Source organism: Scyliorhinus canicula, chromosome 4 (genome assembly GCF_902713615.1).
Source record: "Scyliorhinus canicula chromosome 4, sScyCan1.1, whole genome shotgun sequence".
In the NCBI taxonomy this organism is placed as follows: domain Eukaryota; kingdom Metazoa; phylum Chordata; class Chondrichthyes; order Carcharhiniformes; family Scyliorhinidae; genus Scyliorhinus; species Scyliorhinus canicula.
Genome location: NC_052149.1, coordinates 53,933,526 through 53,947,807, shown reverse-complemented (window position 1 = coordinate 53,947,807; position 14,282 = coordinate 53,933,526). Strand labels below are relative to the sequence as shown.

The 14,282-nt window shown below is 45.3% G+C and overlaps 1 protein-coding gene across 4 annotated transcripts in view; it reads left to right on the top strand.

Annotated features, from left to right (window-relative positions):
* Nucleotides 1-1,775: 1,775 nt before the first annotated feature.
* LOC119964594 overlaps nt 1,776-14,282 on the top strand; it is a 189,252-nt gene continuing 176,745 nt past the window's right edge. For 2 of the 4 annotated variants that reach the window (XM_038794272.1, XM_038794271.1), the window contains exon 1: nt 1,776-1,996. In XM_038794272.1, the coding sequence (XP_038650200.1) occupies nt 1,840-1,996 (157 nt within the window). In that variant the 5' untranslated portion in view covers nt 1,776-1,839. Of the gene's footprint in view, nt 1,997-2,438; nt 2,647-14,282 lie in introns of those variants that run through there. The other 2 variants (XM_038794273.1, XM_038794275.1) reach the window with 2 other exon arrangements.

The window sequence follows — 14,282 nt, the reverse complement described above, 5'->3', positions numbered from 1 at the left end:
GCCCGAAGGCGGATCCTGTGGGGATGGAGAGCAGCCTCTCCACCCTGTGCTCTAGCGTGCCGGGGGGAATTGTTGGAATTCTTGACTCTTGAGAAGGTTAAGTTTGAACTGAGAAGAAGGATGGAGGGGTTCTACAATTCATGGGTGTTATTCATTATGCACTTTCAAGAACTGGATAACATCGAACATTAGTTGGGTGGGGTGGGTGGGAAAGTTGGGGGGAGGGGGCGGTGTGTTTTGATGGTGACTATGGGTGATCCCTAATTCCTTTTTGTCATTTGTTTATGTGAACATGCGGGCTAATGTTTGGGGTTTGGTGGGAGGATGGGATTGTTGTTATTGATATGGGGATTGACATATTTGTTACTGATTATTGTTTATTGTTGGTGGGTGTAAATTTGGGAGAAAATGTTAAAAAGGAGAATAAAGAAATATTTGAAAAAAAACCAGCCTTTTGAATAATTGATGTAAACGGCACATTTCAATCGCGTTTTCAAGCTTGAGAGCTTTCTGTCTCAGCAAATATTCCCTGAGCGTGTCATCGATTATTCTGAAGACAATTTGATACTTGATCATTGAATCATTTAACACGAAGAAGTTACAAGATAGCTAACAGTTTGATTCACCTTTATTTTGCATTCTTCTGTTGAAAGCAATTTCATTTGTCTGAACTTTGCAATGAAGATCAAACTTTTCTCTAACTGCTTCAAATTTGGTCTCATCTTGATCCGCAGCAAATTGAAAAGAGTTATATATTTCTGTGGCTTGTGGGCCAGCCATAGTTAGAAACAGCTATTTTACGTGCATTACTCGTATTTTTAAAATCTGAAGCATCCAAATACAATTGAAACTGTGCTTGAACACTCTCCAGTTAACATCAAGTTTACCGGTGATCTGGAGTTGTCATGGAGCTTGAGCTTTCTCCATCAGTCCTGGATTCCTCGATGTCCCGCAGTAATCGGTCGGTGCTGCTTAGAATGTGCATTCCACATGCAGGAAACTGGAATTCTAACTATTGGATTCTCCTGAAACCTGGGTTTGTATATGCTTAAGTAAATGTTATAATATTTATTAGTGTCACAAGTAGGCTTACATTAACACTGCATTGAAGTTACTGTGAAAAGCCCTAGTTGCCACACTCCGGCGCCTGTTCTGGTACACAGAGGGAGAATTCAGAATGTCCAAATTACCTATTAGCACGTTTTTTGGAACTTACCTGACTAACAAAAATTAAATTGAAAATAAGATGGCATTTTGAAAAGTATAAAAATAGTGAGAAAAGGAACGCATGATAAAAGATGGAATAGAAGATTAAAGAATGATGAATTAACACCGCTCGATTTCAACTGCAGCCCATGCAAGGTACACTTTTTGCAGCATTCATGATTATCCTTTGGCTCTAACTGGACACCTCAGAGCTGATTGTAAATATTACTACCTCGGGCTGACCAAGAGTTAACACCCCCGTGACAAATTATTTCAAATGTGGGCAACTCATTTTATGAGACGTGTGACCATGGGTTGCATTTTAAAAAGTTCCAAACGGACGTGACGGATGGATTTGCGTTCGCCGTTGCAGGAAATTTCAGACCTCCAAACCACCCTCTTTTTGTTGGCAGAACACCGCCAGATGGAGCAGGGGTGGCACCTGTGGCGGGGCCGGGAAGCCCGCGTGCCATCCTGGTGTCAACCAGGAAACGTCGCGAGACTTAAACCTGTATGTCACAAAAGGTGAATGCGCGCGCGCGGGAGGGAGTCTCGGGGCCGTGGGAATGTGCAATGGGGCGGGAGGGTCGCGTGCACTGTTGGCCTGAATCTCCTGGTGCTGAGGAATAACTGATGCTCCTTCCTTCAAGTGGCATTTTAACCCCATTTTCTGTTCCTGTTGGACAAATGCTGTCAAACTTAAAAAAACAATTGTTTCTTTACATCTTCATTTTCGAGGCCATCCAGAACCGGGTGTTAATGAAGAAACCTGATGCAGACACTGGCGTGGGTAAGAGGTTTCATTAATTCTGAGCGTATTTATCTTCCATTGCACAAAAATAATTGCCATTTTTGTGGCTATTTTTGATTTAAAAACTCCTTTGAATGGCCTTTAGGTCTCATGCTTAGATTAAGCATTCTCCATACCAGGAAAGCATATTTTGTGAGCACTAAGATGTACGTCTGAATTTATTATTAAAAATAATTAGTTTAAGTGGATTTTCCTCAGCCTGGAGTAGCAATTTGCTAGGCCTCCCTTAAGCAAACTTTGGTTCATTTAGTCATGATTTTTCCCTTCTTACCCCTCTGCACTCACTTCAGTTTTATTCATTACTATCCCTTGATGTTTTGAATATAAGTCTGTAGTCTTGCCACATGGCAAACTGCAGACATGCACGTAACAAATCACCAGTGTTGTTTTCCTCTTTAATCAAATGTTTTTCAGGAACACAAATTACCTCTACGTTATCTTGTACCATTTTGACGAATACTTACTTGTTGCACCTTTTGGGGTGAATAATGCAATTGGATACAGACTCCTATTGAAGATCATGCCTTCTATTGTCTCGACCTTAAGCTCTCGAATTTCTTCACTATCCTTCTCATCTCTATACCTCGTTCTTCTGCAAATCTGAGGTCAACTATATGCACAGATTTAAGGTGATTTACTAAAAATGAGAGGGCACAGATTTAAAGTGATTCGCAAAATAAGTAAATGTGATGTAAGAAAAAGCTTTTTCACACAATGAGTGGTTCAGGTCTGAAATGCACTGCCTGAAAGTGTGGTGGAGGCAGGTTCAATGAAGGCATTCAGAAGGGTATTAGTTGATTACTTGAGGAGAAACAGTGTGCAGGGGTATGGGGAAAAATACAGGGGAGTGGCACTAAGCCATGATGCTCATTTGGAGAGGTAGTGCAGACACCATGGGCCAAATGGCCTCCTTCTGTGCTGTAACAATTCTGTGATTCTGTATATAAGCATGTAATCAGGGGCTGGTTTAGCACAGTGGGCTAAATAGCTGGTTTGCAATGCAGAACAATGCCAGCAGCACGGGTTCAATCCCGTACCAGCCTCCCCGAACAGGCGCCGGAATGTGACGACTAGGGGCTTTTCACAGTAACTTAATTGAAGCTTACTTGTGACAATAAGCGATTATTATAATATTATCATTAATAAGGAAGCATTCTTCACAGTTGCAGACGAGGCTTGTTCATAAGCTGAATCTCATTTAAACAAGATGATCATTCCGAGTTGGTACCTCTCCATCGCTTTAACCTCTTTCAGCAATGCACCATCTCAAATAATTCTTGCACTTCAACCCTAGCCTCTTATACATTACTGTCATGTGAGAGTATCTTGAAGAAATGGATGTTTATAATTGGGTGTGTATATAAATATCTGTAGTGACAGTACCTTTAAGAAATGGGTGTTTACTACTGCAGTGATGTCAGAGAGTGGGTGGAGCTGGGCTGTCTGTCAGCTTTTTACATTCGTTTTAGGCTGTTTGCTACAGGGTGTGTTTTAGTTTCATTTTCAGTGTTGGAGCTGAAGCCAGACAGAGCAGGTGTACTGTTGATGTATCTGCCATGAAAAGACTATCACTTAATCATTTGGTGAATTCAGAATTATAAATGTTCTCAGTAGTGAATGTAAACCTAATGTGCTTCTGTTAAAAGGTGTTTCTTAAGTCTTCTGGATGTTAAAAGGACAGCTTACGGATTACTTAGTTGTATTCTTTGGGGGTTGAATTTGAATTAATGGTTGCTACGTTCACTGTATATTTTAAAAAGGTTAATTTGAGTTCATAGAATAAACATTGTTTTGCTTTAAAAAATACTTTTCCATTTCTGCTGTGCCACACCTGTAGAGTGGGCCGTGTGCACCCCATACCACAATCTATGAAAAGTTCTGGGTCAGGTGAACACCATGATACACTTTGGGGTTCTCTAAATCCTGGTCCATAACAAATTGGGGGCTCGAGGGAGATAAAAGTCTATCTATTGGATTGGCTTTGTGAATTTAAAGACAGTGAGGGGTGAGCATATTGTGGGTGCTTTTCAGGTGTGGTATTTTAGTTTAAGTAGGGAGTGTGTTGTGGACAATGCCTCTTTCAGAGGCTCAGACGTTTCTGGGGGTGGAGACGGTCACACGCAGTACCTTACGCACAGAGTAAAAGAAGACTGTTAGATTGGCGAAAAGATTGCAGTTAACATTACTTGACAAAATGCAAAAAGATGAGGTAATTATGGTGGTGGCTAAGCATTTAAAATTGCCTGAGATACAGTTTGACTCATTGGAAATTGCAAAACTTCAGTTACAAATTAAACAGATGGAACATGAGAAAGAATTAAAGCAGCTTGAGTACGAAAGAGAGAGAGAGGAAAGAGAGAGAGGAAAAAGAGAGAGAAGAAAGAAAAACAAAAAGAATAGCCCTAGCAGAACAAAAGAATGAGAAAGGGAGTACAGATCAGGGGAAAAGATAAAGAGAGAATTTGAACTTCAGAAAATGGCCATGAAACATGACAGTCAGTTAAAATTGGCAGACGTAAAGGGAAACGTACAGTTGGTTGATAGTGATGAGAATAGTGAGAAAGAGCATCAAAGTCGAAGGCTTGGTGGGAATCTATTTAAATATGTCCAAGCATTGCCAAGGTTTGACAAGAAGGAGGTGGAAGCCTTTTTCATTTAATTTGAGAAGGTGGCTAAACAAATGAAATGGCCACAGGACATGTGGGTATTACTGATTCAAACAAAGCTGGTAGGAAGGGCGAGTGAAGTGTTTGCATCACTCCCGGAGGGGGTATCTGGGTCATAAGAGGAGGTGAAGAAATCCATCTTAGGTGCATATGAACTCGTGCCTGAAGCCTACAAACAAAGGTTTAGAAATTTGAGGAAAAATCTTGGGCAAACAAACATGGAGTTTGAAAGGATCAAACAGAGTAATTTTGATAGGTGGATAATGGCTTTGAAAATAGACCAAACGTATGTAGCTCTCAGAAAAATTATACTTTTGGAGGAGTTTAAAAATTCAATTCCTGATGTAGTGAGAACTCATGTGGAAGAGCAGAGGGTTAAAACTACGAGATTAGCAGCAGAAATGGCAGATGATTATGAATTAGTTAATAAATCAAAGCTTGGTTTCCGACATCAGTTACAGCCTGTACAGGATAGAAACTGGGGACATGAGAAATACTCAAGTGGTAAAGGTAAAGGAGATCTGATGGGAGATGATAAGTAGAGTGTACATCAGATTAAAAAAGAAATCCAGGAGGGTGGAAAAGAAATGAAAAAATTCAAATGTTTAAACTGCAATAAACTAGGCCATGTAAAGTCACAGTGTTGGTGGTTGAAGCAAAGCACTGGGAAGGCGGATGTGCTAAAACAGGATAAGACAGTGGGGTTTGTTAAAGTGGTAAAGGAAAGCCCAAGTGAAGTGAAGGAGGTTCAAAAGATTATATAGCCTGATCAAGAGGTGATTGAAAAGAAGGTGCCAGATCTCTTTAAAGAATTTACTTGTGTGAGGGCAGCATGGTGGCACAGTGGGTTACCCCTGATGTCTCACAGTGCCGAGGTCCCAGGTTCGATCCCAGCTCTGGGTCACTGTCCGTGTGGAGTTTGCACATTCTCCCATGTTTGCATGGGTTTCGCCCCCACAACCCAAAGATGTGCAGGCGAGGTGGATTGGCCACGCTAAATTGCCCCTTAATTGGAAAAAAAATGAAGCGGATACTCTAAATTTTAAAAAAGAAAAAAAAAAGAATTTACTTGTGTGGGTAAAGTTTACTCATGTGTATCAGGAGGAGCGGGTAAAGAAGTCACAATTTTAAGAGATACTGGAGCTAGTCAATCTTTAATGGTAAGAGATGAGGAATTATGTAGTTTGGGAAGAATGTTGCTAGAAAAGGTGGTAATATGTGAAATTCAGGGTGAGAGGAGTAGCGTTCCATTACATAAGGTAAGGTTGGAAAGTCGAGTGAAGAGTGGTGAAGTGGTAGTAGGAGCAATAGAGAAACTATCTTTTCCAGGAATACAATTTATCTTGGGTAATTATATAGCTGGATCACAGGTGGGAGTCATGCTTACTGTGGTTGATAAGCCTGTAGAAAATCAGACAACTGAAGTGTTGAAGGACGAATATCCTGGGATTTACGGTAGCATGGTGGTTAGCCTAAATGCTTCACAGTTCCAGGGTCCCAGGTTCGGTTCCCGGTGGGTCACTGTCTGTGCGGAGTCTGCACGTCCTCCCCGTGTGTGCGTGGGTTTCCTCCGGGTGCTCCGGTTTTCTCCCACAGTCCAAAGATGTGCGGGTTAGGTGGATTGGCCATGCTAAATTGCCCGTAGTGTCCTGAAAAAACGTAAGGTTAAGGGGGGAGGTTGTTGGGTTACGGGTATGGGGTGGATACGTGGGTTTGAGTAGGGTGATCATTGCTCGGCACAACATCGAGGGCCGAAGGGCCTGTTCTGTGCTGTACTGTTCTATGTTCTATGTTTACGGATTGCGTAGTAACAAGGTCACAAAGTCACAGTTTAAAACAAGAGGAGGAATCAAAGAGTGAAGAGGAAGTTCAAGTGCAATTATCAGAAACGATTTTTGATCAGATGGTTGAAAAAGAACAAGAACAGGTGGAGGATGAGGCGGATATTTTTAGTTCAGGAAAAGTGGTGGAATTACAACAAAAAGATGTAGAAATAAAACGGATGTATCAGAATGCATACATGGAAGAGGAATCTGCGTGTATACCAGATTGTTATTACCATGAGAAAATGGAGACCTTTACATATGCAAGCGGATGGAAAGAGGGCAGAAGTTGATCAAGTAGTGTTGCTGGTAGGGTATAGAAATGAGTTGTTGCGAGTTGCACATGAGGTAATTTGGGTATAAAGAAAACTCAAGCTAAAATCCAAAAACATTTTTATTGGCCAGGACTACATAAAGATGTGGTTAAATTTTGTCGATCATGTCACACATGTCGAGTGATAGGGAAACCTCCAGCAGCGATAAAACCAGCGCCCTTAATACCCATTCCAGCATTTGAGGAACCTTTTCCAAGGGTCCTAATGGATTGCGTAGGACTGCTTCCTAAAACGAAAAGTGGGAATCAATATCTTTTGACTATAATGGATGTGTTTACTAGGTTTCCGAGGCCATTCCAGTACGTAATATTATAGCTAAAAAGATTGTTGAGGAGTTACTTACATTTTTTACGAGATATAGACTACCCACAGAAATACAATCGGATCAAGGATCAAATTTTACCTCCAGGTTATTCAAAGAAGTTATGGATAGCTTACGAATAAAACAATTTAAATCAACTGCGTGCCATCCAGAATCACAGGGGGCATTAGAAAGATGGCATCAGACATTAAAGACAATGTTGAGGGCTTATTGTCAAGATTATCCAGAGGATTGGGATAAAGGAATTCCATTCGTACTGTTTGCAATTAGGGATGCACCCAATGAATCAACCAAATTTAGTCCATTCAAACTAATTTTTGGTCATGAAGTAAGAGGACCACTTAAATTGATCAAGGAAAAATTTTTGAGTGAGAAATCGGAAATTACATTATTGGATTACATGTCAAATTTTAGGGAACGATTAAATCGAGCAGGTGGATTGGCTAGACAACATATAAAAGTTGCACAAAATGTGATGAAACAGGTAGCGGACAAGAAATCCAAAGTTCGTAGTTTTGCAAGTGGAGATAAAGTTTTAGTGTTGTTACCAGTGGTAGGTGAATCTTTAAAAGCAAGGTTTTGTGGAACTTATCAGATTGAAAGGAAATTAAGTGAGGTGAATTATGTGGTTAAAAACACCAGATAGAAGGAAAACTCACCGACTGTGTCATGTGAATATGCTTAAAAGATACTTTGAAAGGGATGGAGAGAAAAAGGAGGACGTTTTAATGATTCTAACTCAAAGTGACGAACCAAATCCAGATGACTGTGAATTTGACATACCTCAAATTAAATTGGAAAACGAAGATGTTCTTAAAAATTGGAACAAATTGTTAAGTTACCTTCCAGAGGAAAAACAAACTGACCTGAAAGAATTCTTGATATCACATGGGCAAGTTTGTAGAGATAAATTGGGAAGTACTAAAATGCTATACATGATGTAGATGTGGGTAATGCTGTTCCAATCAAACTCCGACTTAACCCGTTAAAATTCGCACAGGTTAACAAAGAGATTGAGAATATGCTTAAAAATGGCATGATTGAAGTGGGTGGCAGCCAATGGAGCTCACCCATAGTGATGGTACCTAAACCAGACAATACCCAACAGTTGTGTGTGGACTATAGAAAGGTTAATGCAGTTACAAGAAAGGACTCTTATCCTATCCCACGTTTGGAGGATTGCATTGAGAAAGTGGGACAATCAGCTTTTATTTCCAAACTGGATTTACTTAAATGTTACTGGCAGGTACCTTTATCTGAAAGGGCGAAGGATATTTCAGCTTTTGTGACTCCAGATGGTATATACCAATTCAAAGTTATGCCATTTGGTATGAAAACACCCCAGCCACATTTCAACGGTTAACTAACAAAGTTGTTTCAGCATTACCCAATTGTGCGCTATACATCGATGATCTGGTAATTTTCAGCCAGACATGGAAAGAACTTTTAAAACATCTGATGGAGTTATTCGATTGACTTCAGGAGGCGGGTTCGGTGATAAATCTAGCCAAAAGTGAATTTGGAAAAGCCCAAGTCACTTTCCTTGAGAAGTTGCCGATACCCTCAAGATAAAGGGAAATAATGCGATTTCTTGGCATGAGTGGATTTGATTGAACATTTGTGCAACAGTTTTGTAGCGTGATTGCTCCACTGATGGACTTGCTGAAGAAACGTCGAAAATTTCAGTGGAAAGCAGACTTTCAATAGGCATTTGACGGCCTGAAAGCTGTGATAACCAATGCTCCTGTGTTGGAGAATTACAAGGGACTCTGTGATCAGATTGAACAAAAGTATCTGACTTTAAAGAGAATTGCCGAGGCGTAGAGAAATGGACGGATCATGCAGAGACCTTCTTGTTCAAAGAGACTGTCAATGAGATGGATTTCAGTTGGAGGAAGAACGTAAAAGAAAATGGACCATATTATTATACCTGTTTGCTTGAGTTGTTTTTTGAAATGAAAAAGTGTATTTACGGTGTGCATTTCTTAAAGGATAGTGAAAAGGTGATAAATGAAACCATCTTGAAGTTGGTGGTTTATTTGTTTTCTTGGGGGAGGTGTCATGTGAGAGTACCTTTAAGAAATGGGTGTTTATAAATGGGTGTGTATATAAATATCTGGAGTGAGAGTACGTTTAATAAAATGGGTGTTTACTACTGCAGTGATGTCAGAGAGTGGGTGGAGCTGGGCTGTCTTTCAGCTTTCGTATTAGGCTGTTTGCTGCAGGGTGTGTTTTAGTTTCGTTTTCAATGTTGCAGCTGAAGCCAGACACAGCAGGTGTACTGTTGATCTCTCTGCCATGAAAAGACTATCTCTTGATCATTTGGTGAATTCAGGATTATAAATGTTCTCAGTAGTGAATATAAAGCTCATGTGCTTCTTAAGTCTTCTGGATGTTAAAAGGACAGCTTACGGATTACTTAGTATTCTTTGGGGGTTGAATTTGAATTAATGGTTGCTAAATTGTTCACTATGTTTTAAAAAGGTTAACTTGAGTTCATTGAATAAACATTGTTTTGCTTTAAAAAATACTTTTCCTTTTGTTTTAAATAATTTTTATTGAAAAATTTTGAATTTATACAACAATAACGCACCATAGTAAAATACCAAAAATAACAATAATATTAGCAATCATAAACATTCGCCCCACCTCCATGAACAACACATCATTTTAACAACACAAATTAACACAATATAAAGTTACAGAATAGAAACTATAATAAGGAAACCCCCCCCCCATGTTGCTGCTGTTATTGACCAAGATACCTATCTTTGAGCCAGGAAGTCCAGAAAAGGCTGCCATCGTTTATAGAACCCTTGTATTGATCCTCTCAGGGCAAATTTGACCCTTTCCAATTTTATAAATCCCGCCATGTCATTGATCCAGGTCTCCACACTTGGGGGCCTCGCATCTTTCCACTGTAGCAGGATCCTTCGTCGGGCTACTAGGGACGCAAAGGCCAGGACACCGGCCTCTTTCGCCTCCTGCACTCCCGGCTCTACCGCAACTCCAAAAATAGCGAGTCCCCACCCTGGTTTGACCCTGGATCCAACCACCCTCGACACCGTCCTCGCCACCCCCTTCCAGAATTCTTCCAGTGCTGGGCATGCCCAGAACATATGGGCGTGGTTCGCTGGACTCCCCGAACATCTGGTGCACCTGTCCTCACCCCCAAAGAACCTACATATCCTAGTCCCGGACATGTGGGCCCGGTGCAGCACCTTAAATTGGATGAGACTAAGCCTCGCACATGAGGAGGAAGAGTTGACTCTCTCCAGGGCATCCGCCCAAGTCCTGTCCTCTATCTGCTCCCCGAGTTCCTCCTCCCATTTAACCTTCAGCTCCTCCACTGACGACTCCTCCACCTCCTGCATTACCTTATAGATGTCAGACACCTTCCCCTCTCCGACCCACACCCCCGAAAGCACTCTGTCCATCGTCCCCTGCGAGGGCAGCAGAGGGAATCCCTCTACCTGTCGCCTAGCAAACGCATTTACCTGCAAGTATCTGAACATGTTCCCTTGGGGAAGCCCAAATTTATCTTACAGTTTCCCCAGGCCCGCAAACCTCCCGCCAATAAACAGGTCCCTCAATTTACTAATGCCCGCCCTTTGCCACCCCCTAAATCCCCCATCTTTGTTCCCCGGGATGAACCGATGATTGCCACCCAGTGGAGCCTCCATCGAGCCCCCTGTTTCCCCCCGATGCCGTCTCCACTGTCCCCAGATTCTTAGGGTCGCCGCCACCACCGGGCTCGTGGTAAACCTCTTAGGGGAGAGCGGCAACGGCGCCGTTACCATGGCACCCAGGCTCGTACCTCTACATGACGCCATCTCCATTCTTTTCGACGCCGCCCCTCCCCCCTCCATCACCCATTTACGCACCATTGACACATTGGCCGCCCAATAGTATCCCAGAAGGTTGGGCAGCGCCAGCCCGCCTCTATCCCTCCCTCGCTCCAGGAACACCCTCTTCACTCTCGGAGTCCCATGTGCCCACACAAAGCTCAAAATACTGCTAGTCACTCTCCTAAAGAAGGCCCTGGGGATAAAGATGGGCAGGCACTGAAAGAGGAACAAGAACCTCGGAAGCACCGTCATTTTGACGGACTGTACCCTCCCTGCCAACGACAATGGCAGCATGTCCCACCTCTTGAACTCCTCCTCCATCTGATCTACAAGTCTGGTGAAATTATGTTTGTGAAGAGTCCCCCAGTCCCTGGCCACCTGCACCCCCAGGTACCTAAAGCTCTCCCCTGCCCGCCTAAGCGGGAGCCTACCAATTCCTTCCTCCTGGTCTCCAGGGTGCACCACAAACACCTCACTCTTGCCTAAATGTAATTTATAACCTGAAAAGGTCCCAAACTCAGCTAGCAGCTCCATCACCCCCGGCATCCCTCCCACCGGGTCTGCCACATACAGTAACAGGTCATCGGCATACAACGACACCCTATGTTCCTCCCCACCCCGCACCAAGCCTCTCCACCTCTCTGAATCCCTCAACGCCATCGCCAGCGGCTCGATTGCCAGTGCAAACAACAAGGGGGACAGGGGGCAACCCTGCCTGGTCCCTCGGTAAAGCCGGAAGTACTCCGACCTCCTCCCATTCGTGGCCACGCACGCCATCGGGGCCTCATATAGCAGCCTTACCCATCTACTGAACCCTTCACCAAATCCAAACCTCCCCATCACCTCCCATAGGTACCCCCACTCCACTCTATCGAAGGCCTTCTCCGCATCCAGCGCCACCACTATCTCTGCCTCCCCCTCAATCGCCGACATCATGATGACATTCAACAATCTCCGCACATTCGTGTTCAGCTGCCTTCCCTTCACAAAACCTCTCTAGTCCTCGTGCACAACCCCGGCACACAGTCCTCTATCCTGATGGCCAGGATTTTTGCCAGCACCTTAGCATGCACGTTGAGGAGAGATATGGGCCTGTATGAACCACACTGCTGGGGGTCCTTGTCCCTCTTTAAAATTAACGAGATCAGCGCCCGTGACATCGTCGGGGGCAAAGTCCCCCCTTCCCACGCTTCATTGAGTGTCCGCACCAGCTAGGGGCCCACTAGGTCCACAAACTTTTTATAAAATTCCACCGGGAACCCATCCGGCCCCGGTGCCTTCCCTGACTGCATCTGCCCGATCCCCTTAACTAGCTCCTCCAGCTCAATCGGCGCACCCAACCCCTCCACCTTCTCCTCCTGCACCTTCGGGAAAGGAAGCCCGTCGAGGAACCTCTCCATTTCCCTCCTCTTCCCCGTTGGCTCCGACCGGTACAGTTCCCCGTAAAAGTCCTTGAAGACCTCATTCACCTCTACCCCCTTCCGCACCACATTCCCACTCTTGTCTCTCACTCCAGCAATTTCCTTAGCTGCATCCCGCTTACGGAGCTGATGAGCCAGCACCCTACTCGCCTTTTCACCATGTTCGTACACTGCCCCTTGTGCCTTCCTCCACTGTGCCTCCGCCTTTCTAGTGGTCAGCAAATCAAATTTAGCCTGTAGGCTGCGCCTCTCCCCCAACAGTCCCTCCTCTGGTGCCTCTGCATACCTCCTGTCTACCTCCAGCATCTTTCCCACCAGTCTATCCCTCTCACTCCTCTCCCTGTGTACCCGGATGGATATCAGCTCCCCACGAATCACTGCCTTCAGGGCTTCCCAGACCATCCCCACCTGAACCTCCCCCGTATCATTCACCTCGAGGTACCCCTCAATACTTGCCCGGACCCTCCTACACACCTCCTCTTCCGCCAGCAACCCCACATCCAACCGCTACAACGGGCGCTGGTCCTGCACCTCCCCCATCTCCAACTCTATCCAATGCGGAGCGTGGTCGGAGATTGCAATGGCCGAATACTCGGCCTCCTCCACTCTCGGAATCAGTCCCCTACTCACCACGAAGACGTCTATCCGAGAGTAGACCCTATGTACGTGGGAGAAGAAAGAGTACTCGCGTGCTCTCGGCCTCACAAACCTCCATGGATCCACCCCACCCATCTGGTCCATAAACCCTCTTAGTACCTTGGCCGCCGCCGGCCTCCTACCCGTCCTAGAGCTGGACCGATCCAGTGAAGGATCCAACACCGTATTGAAGTCCCCCCCCCCATGATCAGACCACCCGCCTCCAGATCCGGGACCCGTCCCAACATACGCCTCATCAAGCCCGCATCGTCCCAATTTGGGGCATACACACTAGCAAGTACCACCTTCTCTCCTTGTAGCCTGCCCCTAACCATAACATACCTACCCCCTTATCCGCCACCACCTCCGATGCCTCAAACAACACATTTTTCCCCACCAGAATCGCCACTCCCCGGTTCTTCACATCCAACCCAGAGTGGAAAACCTGCCCCACACATCCCTTCCTCAGGCGGACCTGGTCCGCCATCTTCAGGTGGGTCTCCTGAAGCATTGCCACATCTGCCTTTAGCCCCTTCAGATGAGCAAGTAGCCTTGACCGCTTCACCGGCCCATTCAATCCTCTCGCATTCCAGGTGACCAACCGGATCAGAGGGCATCCCGCCCCCCTCCCCCGTCGACTAGCCATAGCCCGTCGACTGCCCGCCCCAGGCCAGCACCCCCTGCCCGACCCAGTCCCCACAGCGACAACACCTCACCTCTGTCCCCCCAGCCCCCACCAGCTCCTTCCTGACCCTACCCGCGGCAACCCGGTATTCCCCTTTCCCCCCCCCCCCCCTTCCCCCCCCAGGCTAGGAACCCTCCCAGCCGCGAACCGTCCTCCATTGTACTTCCGTGGGTCAGCTAACCTCTGCTGACCCCGGAAACTCCCGCCAATAACCCGGCCCCTCCCAAAGTGGGATCATCCCCCAATCTATCCCTCCTCCAGGCACCGCTCCAGCGCGGGGAAGAACCAGTTAAGGCCCCGCCTCCCCCCCATCATCATCTCCGCCCCCCAGCCCCGCAGCGCGGGAAACCAGAGGAGAGCCCGCGCTTTCGCACTGCCCCACCACACCCTTCTGACGCAGCTCCCAAATTCCCGCCCCACTCCATACCCCTAACCCGACATAGAATACAACAAACCCCCCCAACCCTCCCCGCAAGATACAAAACTCAAACAATGCCCCACAGCAAAAAAACATAGCAGAACAACACCC